This window comes from Staurois parvus, unplaced genomic scaffold (genome assembly GCF_062004578.1).
Source record: "Staurois parvus isolate SC_StPar_1 unplaced genomic scaffold, SC_StPar_1.0 ptg000080l, whole genome shotgun sequence".
Lineage (NCBI taxonomy): Eukaryota > Metazoa > Chordata > Amphibia > Anura > Ranidae > Staurois > Staurois parvus.
The window spans coordinates 7,391,829-7,411,563 of record NW_028317876.1 but is presented as its reverse complement, the minus strand read 5'-3'; the positions used below and the strand labels follow the sequence as shown (position 1 = coordinate 7,411,563).

The window sequence follows — 19,735 nt, the reverse complement described above, 5'->3', positions numbered from 1 at the left end:
CATATATATTGAACATTCACATCAGTCCCTAACCCTCAAGGGGCGTACAATCTAAGGTCCCTAACTCACATTCATACATACACATATTAGGGTCAATTTAGACAGGATACAATTAACCTACCAGCATGTCTTTGGAGTGTGGGAGGAAACCGGAGCACCCAGAGGAAACCCACGCAAGCACAGGGAGAACATGCAAACTCCATGCAGGAGGCGCCATGGTCGGGAATTGAACCCATGTCCCATTTACTGCAAGGCAGACGTGCTAACCACTAAGCCACTGTACCACCCATGATGAACAACTCCAGGAATTTAAGGGGTGCACTTAGACTTGGAACCGCTGAACTGAACTGTGCCTGAGTTGGACTATCCTCCCACCCCACCCTCCCGCTATTCTGCACTCACACTCAGTTACAAGTAAATGTTTCCAGACACACTTACATCATCATTCTGCCAACCAGATCACAGTGCTCAGTGATCTATGCAGAGTCCTGGGCTCGCTTTGCACTCACACTGAAGCAAACTGTACCAGACCACCTCTTCCAAGCAGTAAGCAGAGCATAGGGGTGTTGAATTCTTATCGCCCGACACCCGGGACATGTGGTTCCCGGCACTGGGCAGGTAGTTTTTTTTTACCTTCAGCCCTGGTGTGGGCAAGCAGCAGGGCTCACCTGTCAGGTGGAAGCAATCAATGGCAGCGCTGCCGCCGATCGCTTCCACACAGTGCCAGCCTCCGCTACCCCCACCCACTATCTCCCAGGCTCCGCTTCGTCAGCTAGAGTGGAGGGAGGAAAGCGGACACATCCACTCCCCTCCCCTTCTTGTCCTGACCCGGATGTGACATTATGATGTCACTTCTGGGTCCCCATTGAGAGAAAGAATGTAATGTGGTGCGACGTGCACTGCATTACATTATATTCAGTGTAGTACAGGGGAGACATCCAGGGTCTGTTAGACCTTGGATGTCTCAATAAAGAGAACCTGTCACTAAAAATCATCACATAGTGGACATCCCTATATGATGAAAAAATAAAAAGATTTTTTTTTTTTTAACCATTTCCAGTCCGGACACTTTTACCCCCTTCCTGTCCAGGCCAATTTTCAGCTTTCAGTGCTATCACATTTTGAATGAAAATTGCGCGGTCATGCAACACTGTACCCATATTACTTTTTTAGCATTTTTTTGAGACAGATAAAGCTTTACTTTGGTGCTATTTATTCACCACTGGGATTTTTTATTTTTTTTGCTATGCAAATTAAAAAGTCCAAAAATTTTGAAAAAAGGTGTTTTTCTTATAAAATTTTGCAAATAAATAGTATTTCGGCATAAATCTGGTCCAAAATTTATTGCATATTTTTAGTAAAAAAAAAAAAAACCAAAATAGTTTATAATCAAAATTATAATTTTTAAACATTTATTTTTACATATATATTTTTTTTTTTTTTACATACTGTCACCCTAGCAATACAGTGTCACGCAATCATTTCTCCTTCTCTCTGGCTATAATCTTGCAGCCATTGAGAAATACTGTGTGAGCTGTGATTGGCCACAGCTTGTCACATAGTACAAGGCTGTTGTGACCTCTGTGATCATTCACAGATTTCACACATAGTAAGCAATGATGTCAGAAGTGACATCTTGCTTACTACTTTGCATGTGATCACTAATTGGCTCCCAGGGAGCGCGCACAAGCAGGGTGCGGGGAGGCCATTTATAAACGACCACCCGCCCCTGCACTGCCACCATCCGGCCATTTATATACAACAGCCGGACTGGAGGTGGTTAAAGTGTAAAAAAATGAAAGTTACACCTAAGCACATAACATCCCCCACCCCCCCCAAAAAATTGAGGCCCCTCCACCCCCACATATACACACGTACATGCCTAAAAGTGCACGCTGGGGCGCCTACGCATGAAAACGTTGATTGCGATACACGTTACGTATTGCTGCGCATGTCAGAATGAGAGCAATAATTCTAGCACCAGACCTCCTCCGTAACACTAAACTGATGACCTATAAGGGGCTTTAAAAGGATCACCTATCAATTTAGGGTACTGAAATTCATCGCCTTTTCACGAGCGCACGCAAATTTAAGGTTTAACAAGTTGGATATCTATTTACTCGATGCAACCTCATCTTTTATATTTTATAAAAAATAGGGTCATGTATTGCTTTTTTTGTGCCATAAAATTAACTTGCTTGTATTTTTACTGAAATTTTGCGGTAATATCATGCGACAAAAATTTTTTTTTTAATGCTGTTTTTTGCTGTACTCCATGTGGAAGTGTTTTATTTATACTTTTTTACCGAATAAATTAGGAATTTACTACACTATGAGCACCTTCCTGTTTGGCTCTTTTCTGAGCTAATGATCCCCAGGACCCTAGCGGATTTGCAGTTGCAGAGGAGTCTCATGCCCAGAGGAGGATTCCTTTCCCATGCTGTCTGGCCTGTTTAAACGGGGCTTCCTGCCAATTCCTGGTTGAAGTATACCTTTCAACAGACTGCACTTTGATTATGCGCATCTGGTGAGTGCGCATTTTTATTACCTCCCACACGGCTAGAACTACACGGGACATCCCCTGAAGAATTTTGATGTCACCTGCATAACAGGACCCATTTTCAACATTGTATGCAGATCCTTTTGTGTCACGCTTTCACCATCCTATGAACACTCCTTGTTTAAAGACTTTTTTAGTCACACAAAGTTCCTTTCACTGCGCACGAATAATGATTTATTTTAATTCATCTTATCGAAGTTTTTGTCACTTTTCAGCGCAAAACTGCCAATTTGAGTGCCCACTTAAAACAATCTACCCTTTCAGTGGGACCCACCCCCCACACTGCAAGGGTTAAAGTAGCTTTATGGGCACAGCACAAAAACTGTAGCTGCTGACTGTAAACAGTCACTCACCTGTCCCAGGATCCAGCGCTGTGCTCAGCCAAGTGGTTTTTCATTTGTGTCCTCTCTCCCTGCTGCCGGTATCTTTACTATGGGCATCCGTCTGTGGCAGCTTGCAGCTTCACAGCCGGGTGCCCCCTGCGCATGCGTGAGCGGCAATGCGCACTGTGAATGGTCCTGCAGTCTTCTAGGGCCTTTCACACATCCCAGAAGACTGCAGGGACTGCAAGGGAGGAGAACTTCCGCTTTCGACCACCTGGGTGGTTGGAGCGAGAGTGGGAACAAGGTACCTGACAAAATTGGGTACCTGCTCCCCCCCTTCTCCCCAAAAGCTCCATTTCACAAACAGGCAGGGGGTGGATGCCTTAAAGTGGAAGTAGACCCACTTTTGTTTCTTTTACCTACAGGTAAGCCTTGAATAAGGTTTACCTGTAGGTAATGTAAATTTCTCCTAAACGTGCACCGCTTAGGAGAGATTTACTGTAGAAGCACCGGTGAAGTCACCAGCGCACCAGAGTCATGCCACGGCCAAAATGCCCACGTGCATATGCAGGGGTGACAACATTGCGGCTTGGCCAATCAGATAGCCGCAGCTCGCGAACCCAAAAGGAAGACAGGGTGAAGATGGAAGCCTCGGGGAACCGTGACAACACTCTGCTGGAGGGCTTCGTTTTCAGGTAAATCTTACATAATGTGCTCTTAACTTGCAGGGAGAAGATTTTTTTCCCCGTGGTTTACAACTGCTTCAAAGCGGATATTCTCCTTTTGGGTGGCGCTCTGCTTTAACTGAAAAATCTCCTTTCATGTTGGGAGTGCTGCCTGTCTGCTGGATTGTCTGCATGCTTTAGGGCTAGTTCACACTTGACTGTTTTACCAACGCTTGCCAAACGCCCCTATAGTGTTTGGCAAGCGTTGGTCCTGCGTTTGCGGAGCGTTTTTTAACGCTCCGCAAACGCCGCATGCGCGGTTTAGCAGCGGTTGCTAGGCGTTTGCTGAGCATTGAAAAACGCCACACAAACGCCTATAATGACGTTTGAATGGTGTTACCGCTCCGCAACCGCCTAGTAAGAAGAAATAATACTGTCCTGGTGTTCTGGTTTAGCAAAAAGCTAAAAGGGTCTGCAATGTAAAAATGGCATTTACCTTCCACCTTTTGTCGTGGGCTGTTTGTTTCTTTCCTTATACTTATATACATTAGCCTGAAGGCTTTGCCTGAGGTCTCCTAGTAGTCTTTGTACTCCAGGTTTCTAAAGATAGTCTACTTTCTAGTAACAAAAAGACAAGCTTGCATAGTACAACTAAAACAGGCCTGACCACTTATGTATCATTACAGCCATTGACAAGCTCATATTTACCTTTAGTCAGCAATGAAAGTAAATACAAAATGTGGGTTGATATAAACAAACAGTACTGTCAAACCACACAAAACATGAACTGTTTTTGATTAAAACAGATCTGTCATGATATACTGAAAAATGTACCATTAACAGCCCAAATAAAGGCAGACATGTACTCCTCAAACATAGCAAATGTTGTTAGTTGTGAATAATGTATCGCTTTCCTATGCCCAAAACAGTTTTGCTATAGGTGTCCTTTGAGCTGGACACACATAGTTCAGTTCTTTGTTTAGCCAACTGGCTAAACAAAAAAAAAAAAAACTGATTCCCTACTTCACACATTCGATATGCAGAATCCTCCCTGATGTGTCACAGCATTCTGACAGCAGGGATCACCCACCTGATCAGCAGCTGCAGCAATTCAAACATACATTTACCAACAAGCCAGTTCATGAGAATTCAGTTGATAGATCAACTTTTAATGAATGGGAACAGCCATACATGTATCAATATTCATCCAGTTCCTGCTGAACCATCCAAATTTCGCCCCTTGTATGGGTATGGCCAGCTTTACTTTAAAAAAAAAAAAAATCATCCTTCCTGGCTGCCCGGCCAGTTCACAAACAACTCCATCACCTCCCTCTTTGCAGGTGTCTCCTTTGCTCAGCTGGCTGCAAAGGAGACACCTGTGCGTGTTCCTTTGGGACACAAAGTGCTTGGCAAGCCACCCCCTGCTCCCTCTCCTCAACTGCTGACAGATAGGTGAATAACCTGCTGATCCCTTACCCTCCCCTCCCCTCTACAACCAGGAGGTTTGGGGAAACGGCGTGAATTATGGAGAATCTGGTGATGGCAAAGTCAGCTGGTAGGTGTTTGGGGACAAGAGGTGGGTAGCAGAAGCACTGGGGCATTTTTTTTACATTAATGCTGTGAATACATTAACCACTTGTCTACCAACACCATTTAGAAACAGCGACTGTTCGACAAGGATTTTAAAACCACTCCAGGCAGGGACTGTGTTTAACTAATATTGAGGCTTACAATGTGCATTATAATGTTTGCAAAAACTAATTTGGTAGTGAAGTGGTTAAGGTGAAAAACACTGAGCCTTTAGTACTACAAGCAATGCAGTCATTACTGCCTCTATGAGCAGAAACCTAGCCAGTACCACCTCCCATTTGTGTATATACACAGGAACTATTTATACATTGTAGTTATACACTGAGAATTTGAGAAGAAGGCAATGCCATCAGTATGCTATTGGGTACATTTTCTCTGCCGATCAGATATCAGGGCTCAGATATTTTTAAGTGCAGAACAACTGCCAGCTGGGCATCAACCCAAACAAGAAAAGTATGCTAAGGTGTGTTTTTGAGCAAAGTCCATGGTGTATATTAGAGTAAGGACATCTTAGCTGAAATTATGCAGAGTTGAAAATCCTTCTGTTATAAAGATAAAGCTTTACAATTACCTTAAAGCGGAACTGCACTGCATCTGAGCACTATAAACCAAAAATGTTATTGAATTCATTTTTAATATTCAAAGCAAATTCCCCCATCTATCCATGTCTCCATGCTTTATATTGCTGAGAATTCACTTTGAAAAACACCCCTAGCATTTCTGACGATGATGATTCAAGTAGCATTTACTTCCTTACATCTATCTGTCCTTAGCTCAGGCATGCAGGCAGGAGGGTGTGCTTAGCTGGGAAAGCTTCTCCTCCTCTCCTGAAGGCTCATGGGATGTATGACATTTGCCTAGGCATGGAAAGCAAGAAGCAACTGAAATGTAAAAATGTACTGAATGTAAAAAAACAAAAAAAAAGTTTAAAACAAGTAAATATGATACTTTCTTGTCTATTTATTAATACTAGCAGCATAGGGATTAAAAATATTCAGTGTTGATTGACAGAGTGAAGTTCCGCTTTAAGCACAGACACAATTGTAAAGGCAGTTCTTTTCACCACAACAACGCATTACTTATTAACTGTGAGGTTCTATAATGTACATGCACATACTTACACAGTTAGTCTGGCTGAAAACAAGTCCATCTAGTTCAACCATAAAAGGGAAAAAAGACTATTATATCCTATACTCACAGTTGATACAGAGGAAGGCAAAAAACCCCAGCAAAGCATGATCCAATTTGCTTCAGCAGGGGAAAAAATGACTTCCTGATCCCCCATGCTGCCTAACTTTAATCAAAGCATGAAGCTATAAAGCCTGAAGTTTTTACCACTTGCCCTCCTGAGGATTTACCCCCCTTAAGGCTCCATGCACACTGGACGTTTTATTAATGCTGGTAACGTTACCGGTGCAAAGTCAAGTTAAAAACATGAGTTTTTTAGCGTTTTTTTGCATTTAGCTGTGTTAAAAAAGTCCAAAAACGCTGGTTTTACAGCTAAAAAAAAACTCCTCTAGAAACCCACTAGTTCTGGGGGGGGGTTTTCCAGCCAAAAAATGCACCCTGCCAAAAAAACGTTGATTACAGTCTATGTGTGCATGGACACAGAGGATAACATGCTGGGGAGTATACTGGCTGTAGAAAAAACATCAAAAACAACAGCTGTACAAATGTCCAGTATGCATGACGACTCATGACCAGGCCATTTTTTGCATTACAGCGCTGCATTACTTTGACAATTGGGCGGTCATGCAACCCTGCACCCAAATGAAATTTACATCCACTTTTTCCCACAAATTGAGCTTTCTTTTGGTGGTATTTGATCACCTGTGCTTTTTTTATTTATTGTGCTATAAGGAAATAAAGACCGACAATTTTGCTATTAAACATGTCCAGTAAAAAATTAAAAAAAAATCAAATTTCATCATAAATTTAGGCCAAAATGTATTCTGCAACATGTCTTTGCTAAAAGAAAAAATCCCAATACGTGTAAATTGATTGGTTTAAAGTTATAGCGTTTACAAATGGTGGTATAAATACTGGAATTTTTTTTTCTACTAGTAATGGTGGCGATCAGCAACTTTTAGCGGGACTGCGGCAGACATTCTGACACTGGGAGGGAACTAACTTGGTGTCACTGATACCCCAGTGACACAAATACAGTGATCATTGCTATAAAAAAAAAAAAAGCACTGATACTGTACTAATGGCACTGGGCAGGAAGGGGTTAATGTGAGGGCGATCAAAAGGTTAACTGTGTGCTGGGAGTGTTTTACTAGGGGGCGGGGGGGTGCTCTTCACTGTAAGCACACTGATTGGGATGGCTGTACTGCGCAGCGTGGTCGAGCTGACAGGGAGGAAGATTGTTTGTAAACAAAACAATCTTCTTCCCCATCGGAGATGCTCGATAATTACCGGGTAACTACCGGTGCGGTTAATTACCGGCCGGGACCCAGTGATTGAGATCCGCACCCGCGAATGGTGGCGCGGGTAGGGCACGCAAGTGCACGTCCCCTACCTGGAAATTTGTGTAAAATATGAAAGAGGATGTTACGGTGAGTAAATAGATACCCAACATTTCATTCTTTAAAATTACGCACGCTTGTGGAATGGCGTCAAACTACGGTACTTAAAAATCTCCATGGGTGATGATTTAAACATTTCTACAGGTTACCAGTGTAAAGCTACAGAGGAGGTCTAGTGCTAGTATTATTGCTCTTGCTCCAACGTTCATGGCGATACCTCATGTGTGTGGTTTGAACACCGTTTACATATCTGGGCGTGGCCTACATATGCGTTCACCACTACGTGCAAGCACGGGGGGCACTTTAAACTTTTTAAAAAATTAAATTTATTTAAATTTTTTTTTTTATTTACACTGTCCCTTTAAAAAAAATTTAAATCACTTTTATTCCTATTACAAGGAATGCATGCATCCCTTGTGATAGAAATAATTAGTGACAGGTACTCTTTATGGAGAGATATGGGGTCAATAAGACTCCACATCTCTCCTCTACAATGTAAAGCATTAGATCAAAAAAAGCAGTTATCTAGGGCATAGAGATGAGTGGAGGCCATCTTTCCTTCACTAATCTCTATGCCCAGCGCCAGAATCGTTCGGTGGTTTCTCAGGTAAGACTGAACTATTGAGTGGCGACTGGTGGCGGCAGCGGTGGGCGGGTGGCGGTGAGGGTTTTTTCGGCACCTGTAGCAGTGTCTTTTTTTCATATCCCAAAAATTTTGTCCACCGAAATTTTGGTGCACCCCTAGTAATCATCATTTACATATGCGTGCACAACCTATGTATGTGTTCATATTTGCATGTGAGCATGGAGAAAGAGGGGGGGGGGGGCATTTTACTTTTTTTTTTTTTTAATATTTGTCTTATTTAAAACTTTCTTTTTTACACTGCCCTTTAATTTTTTCTTTAATCAACTTTATTGCTATCATAAGGGACCTCTTTATGGACAGATCTGGGATCTATTAGACTGGGGGTAAGCAACCTGTAGATTGTGATCTACCAGTAGATAGCAGCCAGGTGACTGGTAGATCACGGTCAGGCCTTGCTGACCCAGCATCCCAGAGCATCAAACAGAATGCAATGCAGAGGGACGACTTGTAAAGTTGGAGCTGTAGTAGGAAGCAATGGCCACATAAGTTGATGTCTCCTCTGTAGTGCTGACTCATATACCTTGTCATGGCCAGTGGGTATAGCACCTACCAAGCATTACCCATTCAAGTGAATGAGGATCTGCAAGAGCCCTGCAATCTTTTGCAGTACAGCAAACAAGGAGTTAGACAGGCAGCGGTGTGTTGCTTTCTCACCTTGAAGCATGCAGGTGCGGGGCACTTGCAGATTGGTCCCATTTACTTGAAGGGACAGACAGTAACACTCACTAAAAGCAGGCGTTCCTCTGCACACCAATTTGAGTGCGTTTGACAGGTGGTGAGGAGACGATATGTTGCCTCCTTACCACCTGATTTCAACCCATGATTGCTGTGCAATGCACATGATTGTGACATGGTAGTAAAGCAATTAGAGGTTTAAATGAGGTGTAAGGAGGAGACACTGGCCGACACTGTGCCTGGTGAGCTTTGATTTCTCCCATATTGTTCAGGTAGATCTCCACCTATTTAAGACTGCCTACACCTGTATTAGACCATATCTCTCCTATGGCCTCCAAAGCATCTGATCAAATCGAGATTGGTTTAATCAAATGCTGTACAAGCTGGTAATGACTTGTAAACAACAAACCGAAACCAAAGTGACAAAATCCTTGTCGCTTCTGGTTTCTTACTTGGCTGGCTACATAGCCGCTTGCATCACTTCTACAGAAAAGCCCATCACTGCCTGAACATTTTGGTACTGGGATAATGGCTGCAATGCTCCTAGCTGTAGCAACATTTGCCAATGTGCAGCATCCGGGCCCTTGGGGGTGCTCTGCGTTGAAACCACCATCAGCTGTTCATTCCTGGGTGATGCTGGAACAGGTCCAGTAATGCTGTATTTGTAGCAGGAAGGTAGGAGAGTGAGCTCAGAAGTTAACCAGATCAGCAGAGAGATAGATAAAAACATTCTGTAGCTATTTCAAAGCTGAACTCAGGAGTAAGGAAATATTGTCTTCTTACATATATTGTGTACTCTCACGTGAATCTGTGTGCTTCTTTCCTCCAGATCCGTGCAGTAATCCATTGTGAAACTTTGCCTCTGGCAGGATCTTTGTGCAATAAAGACAGGTCACTGCTTTCTCCTTGAGCAGACTTGTATGATTCATCTTGTAACCACCCACTCTTGTGCCTCGTACACACTAGAAGAAAATTGTACGAAAATTTTTGTACGAGGACCAATCGTCCGATAATCGGATCATTAGTACACAGGCGAAAAAAACAGCTGATTGTTCGCCCGATATTCTCATCGTGTGTACGGGGCATTCGTTTTTGCAGGCAGCATGTAGTGGGTGAAGCCTGCTGGATCCCTCCCACAGCTCTCATCAGTGCCCAGGCTAAGTTCAGGATAGTGATAAGGTCACTGCTACTTTCACAAGGTAATATCTGGGTTTGCAAAGGTATTTGGTGCATGCAAAGTATATACTCTGTGACAATTGAGGAATATATTTAAATGGACGTTTTTGTGTCCAGAGTTAAGCTTTAATTCCACTATCAAATGTGCAACAGCTTTAATTCCACTATCAAATGTGCGACACCAGTTTTAATGGAGTCTGTGGAAGCACTAATCTGTTGAGGGTTCAGGAGGTCACAGCCCTTAACCACTTCCAGACCGGACACTTTTACCCCCTTCCTGTCCAGGCCAATTTTCAGCTTTCAGCACTATCACACTTTGAATGACAATTGCGCGGTCATGCAACACTGTACCCAAATGAATTTTTTACCATTTTTTTGAGACAGATAAAACTTTATTTTGGTGGTATTTATTCACCGCTGGGATTTTTATTTTTTTTTGCTATGTAAATGAAAAAGTCCAAAAATTTTGAAAAAAAAGTGTTTTTTTTTATAAAATTTTGCAAATAAATAATATTTCATCATAAATCTTGGCCAAAACTTATTCCGTTATCTTTTTAGTAAAAAAAAAAATCCAAATTAGTTTATAACCAAAAATTATCATTTTTAAACATTTTTTTTTACATTTTTATATATATTTTTTTTTTACATACTGTCACCCTAGCAGTACAGTGTCACCATGGTGACACTGTACTACTTGTGGGGGGTGATAAAGATTTTTTTTTTTTTTACACTGATTGCTTTTACACCCATAAAGGCTGTAAAAGCAATCATTTCTCTTTCTCTCTGTCTGCATTCTTGCACTCATTGAGAAGTACTGAGTAAGCTATGATTGGTCACAGCTTGTCACATGGTACAAGGCTGTTGTGAATAGCCTTGTACCATGTGACCTCTGTGATCATTCACAGATTTCACACGTAGAAAGCAATGATGTCACAAGTGACATCTTGCTTACTACTTTGCATGTGATCACTGATTGGCCAATCAGTGATCACATGATCGGGACCTCGTACAGAGGTCCCGTCCGACGATCGGTGTTTCACTGTGTCCGGAGGACACAGCGGGCACCGGATCGCGGTGCTGCGCGCTCCCAGGGAGCACACACAAGCAGGGTGCGTGGAGGCCGTTTATAAACGGCCACCCGACCCTGCAGTGCCACCGTCCGGCCGTTTATATACAACGGCCGGTCGGGAAGTGGTTAAGTAACCTTCAGCCTCTGACTGTATCCTGCTGTTGTTGGCCACCAGCAGAGCACCCACAGCCTCTGACTACTTCCTGAGGCAGCCTGTGGCCTCTGGCTCCCTCCCATATCATAAATGCAGTCTCTGATAATAAAGTGGTTGTAAATCTCAGACATGAAATATGAACAAAATGCATCCTTCTATACAGTGTACTTGTCTCAATTAAGAGCACCAAGTGTCATTTCTGTCTGCCGCTTCAATCCTCTGCTATCAGCATGGATCACTACTGATAAGTTTTCCTGACACCAAGAGAAAAATAGTGACAAGGGAGGGACCTCCAGCAGATTGACAGCCTCAGTTCTGTTTCTATGAGCTGTGTGGAGGGGGCAAGGGGGTGTCTCTTCCCTCCAATCAGTTCTCAGAGCTCCCCTCACTGAGCTCTGCAGTGTGTAAATTCAGATCTCCAGCCGCTATCATCTAAACTCTGACAAACTTTATAAATTCTGCACTTTGAACGGATGTAGAGAAGACTGCAGATAGACAGGTACAACTTATGGAGGAGGATTTGTTTCATCTCTGTGTATCAACTGAGGACAGTCGCTTCATTAGGTATATGTAAGGGTTTACAACTGCTATAAAGTGTACCTAAAGCTATTTTTTTCAGCTTGGATAGGGTGAGGGAAAGTCAAAACCATTGTCAGTTTTTTTGTTTTATCTTTCAGGGGGATTTCGCTTGAAGAATAAAAGAAAAAAAAATTACAGGTCCCCGAATCAACACAACAATGTGTGATGTGGGGATCTCTCCTGCTGTGCTATTGTATTCTGATGGGGGATTCCCACCCCATGCTAGAATACAGTGATCAGCGCTTGCAGCCAATGGCTGCAAGTGCTGATTAAATGCTGACATGGTCAATGGCTGCAAGTGCTGATTAAATGCTGACATGGTCAATGGCTGCAAGTGCTGATTAAATGCTGACATGGTCAATGGCTGCAAGTGCTGATTAAATGCTGACATTTCAGCATGACCGTTAGGCTGGCTTCTGTTAAATAGAGTGGTACACGTACCAAAAATCAGTCTGTCCTGCGGAACCATCTGACTTTCAGTATGTGTGTACCGAGCTTTAAACAGGTGTCACATGAATAAGTGGTCCCACTGACAAAATTTCCCTTCTATTTCTGTGCTGATGGTAATTTGAAATTCTGGATTTACCCAGACTTTCATTCCTGTGACACTGGTGATTAGGACAAAAGAACTGTTGTATCTCCTTAGGGGGACACAAACAGAAATTTAACAAAAAAAAAAACAAAACAAAAAAACAACTTACAGTCTCTAACCCCTTACCACTTTATCCAGAATAAAGTATAAAAATAAATAAAAAACAGTTTTCCTTTAAATATACTTTAGGCGGCCAAAAGTGTGGATCAGGGCAGCTCTGTGCAAAACTACTGGTATTTCACAGAGCAGGTAAGTATAACATGTTAGTTTTTTTTTGTTATTTATTCTACCTTTAACATCACTTTAAACTGGTATTAAACCAGAAGAAAACATGCATTATATTGCAGCACAGCAAATCTTAGATGTGGTGGCTGCATTTGTTCCATTTTTTTTCGCTTTGTTTTTACCTGGTGATCTGGCCATAAACACACCCCCTATATTACAGTGCCTAAACTCTGGATGAAGGAGCACAGGGGCACCGTTAGACAGCAGCATTGCCAGTTTGGGGAGAGGGGATTGTTAAATGTACTAGCAGATTTAGATACACTAACAAATTAAAGCCAACTACAGGTTACACCTTTTAAGCAGGTATAGCAACAGCTTTTTTTCCCTTTTGTGACAAAGGTTTTACATAATTAAAAGTCGACCATTGCAAGTCTCCTTGCCATTGGTGAATACTTTGTCTCAACCCTCCAACTGCTACATCTGAAGAACAGCTTGGTTTGTTGAAAAACAACAGACTTACTGGCAGGACCACCAGGTGAAAATAAAAGTCTAAAAAAAGAAAACCAATGCAGACATCACATCTAAGAATTGGTAAGATCCAGTATGATAGCAATATTTGCTTTTGGGTTTAATGCCACTTTAAAGAGCTTGGGGTGGAGACTGAAAAAGGGGGGGGGTGTCAGCAGGAGGCAGAGGAGCATCAGTTTACTGATCTTTCAGTGATTAGCTCTGCAGGAGGCATGCCAGCAAAAGTCCTGTAGCTATCCTGGATATATATTTGGTCCCCTGCTGGAGCAAATTGGATCATGTTCTTTTGAAGGGGGGGGTTGCCTTCCTCTGGATCAACTGTAAGTATAGGATTGTGTGTATATATATATATATATATATATATATATATATATATATATATATATATATATATATACACATACATACATACATACACACACACACACATATATACACATACAATTTTTTCCCTTCTATTGGTTGAACTGGATGGGCTTGCATCTTTTTTTCAACCAGACTATGTAAGTCTGACCATTGGATTATTTGTAGGCTGTGCTCTCAAGTAGAATGAAAAGGAAACTGACCACGCTTGAAAGAATGTGCTTCCATGTCTAGCATGGTCAGTTTTAAATAAAAAAAAAAAGCAGTAGCAGTGGCAGGATCACCAGGTATTTCACACAAAGGACACAATCCAAAGAAAACAGGATAGTTTTCTATACAAGTCAGTGGTACAACAGACACATTTCAGGAATAAGAAACGAAGTAACCTACACTTTAACCATTTCTTACTCCATCCAATATTAGATGGCTTTAGATATACTTTAACAACGGCCTGTTTCTTATGATTTCACCATCTCCAACTCTTTGCCAGGAATAAACATCATAGCTAAAGGCAACTACGCATCTCTGCAGAAAAGATCTGCAGCAGCTGCTTGACCAAATATGTCAAATAAAACATTCACAGACATCTGAATCATTTCTTTGGTAAACAATATATAGCACTCTCCTTAAGTAACATTCATTTAGTATTCTGACATAGCTATGCTGCACAGAAATACAGCCTCGGTGAGAACAAATAGTACAAAACCGAAAAGATCACTTTATACCATATTTCCTTTCATAATGCAAAAGAAAAGACCTGTTTATAATAAACTATTCTACATTTTGCTACACGGTCTATATACAAGTCTTTATTTTCCCACCTAGATGTAATGACGAAAAAACACCAAGCCAAAGCACTTCCGTAAAGCAAAAATATGGGCAAATGTGGGGAAAAACACAGCCACTAATCACACTCTGCATTCTTCCTCCTCTCAATATAGACTTAGTGTTTATAACACCACACACCCGTGTCTATGACAAAAACACGTCAGTACAATTCACATCTCCGTAACAGCCTAGACCTCGAACAACCCCATCACTACAGGGAAACCAGGACAAACAACTTGGACTCCTGTCTAGAGTTACAGTTACAACACACTGTCATTACAGAGACTTACAAAGAGATAACAAACAACCTCTAGCTTCTCTACATTCTGTGCACTGTGATATGACACACAGACCGGGGCAGTTACCATTTGTCACCCTTTAAGAACGATCACATGTAATTTCTATCTGGATATTGCCTTCCTCCTTTATAAAAGCGTCACAGCTCACTATTGTCACACAATGCCACCAATGAGATTCAAATGGGATACTCCCAACGGTCACTGGAATCTGAAGGTTTAAACCTGCTACAGCCTGGCTAACAAAAACAGATCTTATCATACTGTACGCCCAACGTGGAAAATGTGCACAAGCTTTACTGCCTCTATACTATGTGCTTTGCTGGGCAGAAATAACAAAAGGAATCTGCTCACATTATCAAAGTCAATACCAAATGGGGAGTTTAACCACTTACCTACCGGGCACTTATACCCCCTTCCTGCCCAGGCCAATTTTCAGCTTTCAACGCTGTCGCACTTTGAATGACAATTGCGCAGTCATGCAACACTGTACCCATATGAAATCTATATAATTTTTTGAGACAGATAGAGCTTTCTTTTGGTGGTATGTAATCACCTCTGGGTTTATTTCTTTGCTAAACAAACCAAAAACAACAGAAAATTTAAAAAAAAAAAAAAAAAGTGCAAAGGTCACTGTCGGTAGAACACTACGCCGTCATGGTTTCAAATCATGCATTGCACGGAAGGTTTCCCTGCTCAAGTAATCACATGTCCAGGCCCGTCTGAAGTTTGCCAATGACCATCTGGATGATCCAGAGGAGACATGGGAGAAAGTCATATGGTCAGATGAGACCAAAGTAGAACTTTTTGGTCTAAACTTCACTTGTCGTGTTTGGAGGAAAAAGAAAGATGAGTTGCATCCCAAGAACACCATACCTACTGTGAAGCATGGGGGTGGTAACATCATGCTTTGGGGTTGCTTTTCTGCGAAGGGGACAGGACAACTGCACTATATTAAGGAGAGGATGAATGGGGCCATTTATTGTGAGATTTTGAGCAACAACTTCCTTCCCTCAGTCAGAGCATTGAAGATGGGTCGTGGCTGGGTCTTCCAACATGACAACGACCCGAAGCACACAGCCAAGATAACCAAGGAGTGGCTCCGTAAGAAGCATATCAAGGTTCTGGAGAGGCCTAGCCAGTTTCCAGACCTAAATCCAATGGAACATCTTTGGAGAGAGCTGAAACTCCGTGTTGCTCAGCGACAGCCCCGAAACCTGACAGATCTAGAGGAGATCTGTGTGGAGGAGTGGGCCAAAATCCCTGTTGCAGTGTGTGCAAACCTGGTCAAGAACTACAGGAAACGTTTGACCTCTGTAATTGCAAACAAAGGCTTCTATACCAAATATTAACACTGATTTTCTCAGGTGTTCAAATACTTATGTTCAGCAGTGCAAGACAAATAAATTCTTTAAAAATCATACAATATGATTTCCTGAATTTGTTTTTTAAATTCTGTCTCTCAGAGTGGGAATGCACCTACAATGTGAATTTCAGACCCCTCCATGATTTCTAAGTGGGAGAACTAGCAAAATCGCAGGGTGTTCAAATACTTCTGTTCCTCACTGTATAGCAGGACTGCGGTGGACGTTCTGACACTAGGGGGAACTGACTTGGTGTCTCTGACATCCCCAGTGACACCAATACAGTGATCAGTGCTAAAAAAAAGCACTGACACTGTACTAATGGCACTGGGCAGGAAGTGGCTAACATGAGGGGCGATCAAAGGGTTAACTGTGTGCAGGGAGTGTTTTACTAGGGGGCGGTACCTGTGTGCTTCACTGTAATCACACTGCTCTAGATGGCTGTGCACAGCCCTCCAGAGCAGTGTGCCCGAGCCGACAGGGAGAAGGACTGTTAGTGAACAAAACAGTCCTCCTCCCAGTCGGTGATCGACGGAAATCACTGGGCACTGGCGAGTAATTACCGGCCAGGACCTGGTGATTGACAGCCGCAAATGGAGGCACAGGCAAGGCACGTACCCCCTACCCGGAAATGCAAATTCAATACATACGCGATTTTGTGCACCCGTGCAGCCCTGTAGCAGTATTTTTGCTATAGGGCAGCACGGAATCGGTTATGTTATGCTATGTTAATAGGAACATGTAACAAATATAAACTAGGTGCTATCCCAATTTGGCTGAAAAAGTGGAAATACGCTTTATAGCTGAACTTTTTTCATTCCATTGTTGTGTACAAATAGGTTACGTCTAATGATGGTTTTCCTGTGTCCAGATAGTTGCTGTGTCAGGTAAAAATCCTAGTGTCATTCATGCCGGATACCACTTTCAGTGCCAAACTTCTGGCGCTGTGGCTATTAGTTGTGTGCTTACTAGATGCAAGGTGTTCTCTTATTAGACAAGGAGAGGTCCTGTCTTCTACTCACCCCACCTCTCCCCTTGTCCATTCACAGAATGGACTATTCAGTGAACAAAATACAAGGCGTTCTGTAAATCCACAAAAGAAGAGAACTTTAAAAAAAAACAAAACAGAAAACCGCGAAGAGAATGAATACTTATTTGTCCTGTTGCCCTTGCTTTGGATCTTGATTCAATCTTTTTTATTCTTCAATTCTGCAGTACTTTAAAGTGTGACTAAACCCACCAATTTAACAGTTTCCTAAAACAGTTACATTCAAGGTATGCCTTGCTAATTACTAGTGTACAACTACTTATGTCAGCTCTTAACCCAACTGTCAAGCCATCAACAGGCTAAAATCATAACTGACCACTTGTACAGCACCATGGCAACTGTTGATCAAACAGAGGGCAAGATGGTAGCTTCCTTGGCTATAAAGAGGGGGGGGGGGGTCATTATGCTTTGAAACATATTAATATGGGCTCTATTGAAACCAGTGGATGAGCATTATGCCCTGTAAAACCCCGTTTATAATTTTCTTCTTTTTTTTTTTTACTTCATCAAAATGTCACAAAATGACATTTCATTCATTTCTAAACTCTGCGGTGTGTTGTACCGATGCAGCATGTTCTATTTTTCCCAGTGCACACCAATAGTGTAAACTCAATAGGACATAGGGCAGGCTGCCTTGTCTATGAGTTGGGCAAAGCAGCCAACTTTATATGGAGTGAGTTATTCTTAAAGTAGAAATAAAGGCAAAACTTCTTTTTTTTAACTTTAGTTTGTATAGAGTAAGATAATGGTATAACCCCTGTAGGATTTTTTTTTTTTTTTTTTACATCTGTGTCCCATTAGGGAGATTTTACTTCACCTGCGATCCCAAAACAGAAAGAGAGAGGTGTTGCCAGAACTAGTGTCCTCATTGGAAGATTTCCTATTACTATTCTGGGGACAATCCAGTTGAAGATTTTCCTTCACTTTCACTGAAAACTGTAAATATGACAAATAGGGTGAATCTCACACAGAGCAATAAAAAGCTGACAGGTGTTCTAATCCCTCTCCACTCAAAACTAAAAAAAAAGAATGCCTTTAGTTATACTTTAAAGCATACCTTCACCCTCTATACATACTTCCCGCCCCCATCCTTCCTGTTACACTATCAGAAACTAATTTTTTCCCATTTTCACTTTTTTAGGAGGTCCTGTCCTTGCACTCCTTAGTTTGCCATGGGGAGAATGAGGTCACCCCCCTTCTTTCCTGAAGCCTCCTGGAATACTGATGTCACCCATCCCAGGAGCTTTCAGGGCAATGCGCTGGGCAACCCTGGGCACACTGTGTCCTTTCATCAAGAGGACCAAGTAAAGGAACCCAGAAGAGACACCCAGCCCCTGTAGAGTTGATGACACAGAACCTGGCGCATGCTGGTGGGGCAGATTATGTATTTTTTTTTAGGACAACCAGAGGTACAAGTGGTAAGGGAATCAAAACACTTAGGTCCCGTTCACACCAATATAGGGCAGCTCATTCACTTGGGCTGCCTTACAAACCAAAAGATGGTCTTGCACCTTTCTGAGGGTGATAAAATGCATGTTCCCATAGCCAAGTCTGGGGTGCCATTAACCATTAGGCCCAATTCACACCCAACCATAGTGGGAACATGCGTTCCCACTCACTTTTTTGCATGTTTTTCCACAGCACGCCTAGGGTAGCCAATTCACTTCAATGGGCTGCCCTACGTGCAACAAGCGCCCCAAAGTAGCCCCAGAACCTTTTTGGTCAGGCAGCATTGGGTATGTTTTTGCAGAACTGTATGGCGTTTTGTTGCGTGGCAAAAGACACATCTGCTACCGGCGATTGGTGTGCCATTAACAATAGCACCGTAATTGCGACCCACAACTGCAGCACGTTTGTGAAACACACAGGTGTGAATGCAGCCTCATCGGCACGCCAAGCATGACATGCATTTTTTTGTGTGTTTTCAGAACACGTGTGGAAATGAACATTTCTGCACGTTTGCTCCTTTCACCCCTGTGTGTTCCAGAAATGCACACAGAAACACACGTTCCTGCACAGGAAAGATGCGTGTCATCCTCACATGGCCAATAATTGTTAATACACCCCAAATGCAGCTGGGAAACTCACCAAAATGCGCTAAACTCACCGCCTGAGAAGGTGCGGGACATTCTATTAGCGCATTTGTCACACGCAGGGCAATCCATCCAAGCAAATGAGCTCCCTACGCTGCTGGGAGGAAAAAGGTGCATTAGTGTGGCACACAGATGTGCATGGGACCTATGAGGGAAGCTCCTCACATGTATGTAAATGTTCCCAGAGGAGAGCTCACTGTCCCTGGAGATATGCAGTGTGAGGGGTGTACAGAGGAGCTCGCTGTCCCTGGAGGTATGCGGTGTGAGGGGTGTACAGAGGAGCTCACTGTCCTGGAGATATGAGGTGTGAGGGGTGTACAGAGGAGATCACTGTCCTGGAGATATGCAGTGTGAGGGGTGTACAGAGGAGCTCGCTGTCCCTAGAGGTATGCGGTGTGAGGGGTGTACAGAGGAGCTCACTGTCCCTGGAGAT

General features: G+C 42.6%; 1 protein-coding gene across 2 annotated transcripts in view; it reads right to left on the bottom strand.

Moving 5' to 3' along the window:
* LOC149469192 (caspase-3-like) overlaps positions 1 to 19,735 on the bottom strand; it is a 48,423-nt gene that overhangs the window by 23,772 nt on the left and 4,916 nt on the right. Inside the window, exon 1 of one of the 2 annotated variants that reach the window (XM_089669629.1) lies at positions 9,771 to 9,892. The exons of the other annotated variant lie outside the window; for it this stretch is intronic. Within the exon in view, the coding sequence (XP_089525755.1) occupies positions 9,771 to 9,834 (64 nt within the window). The 5' untranslated portion in view covers positions 9,835 to 9,892. Of the gene's footprint in view, positions 1 to 9,770; positions 9,893 to 19,735 lie in introns of those variants that run through there. 2 annotated transcript variants of the gene reach the window in all.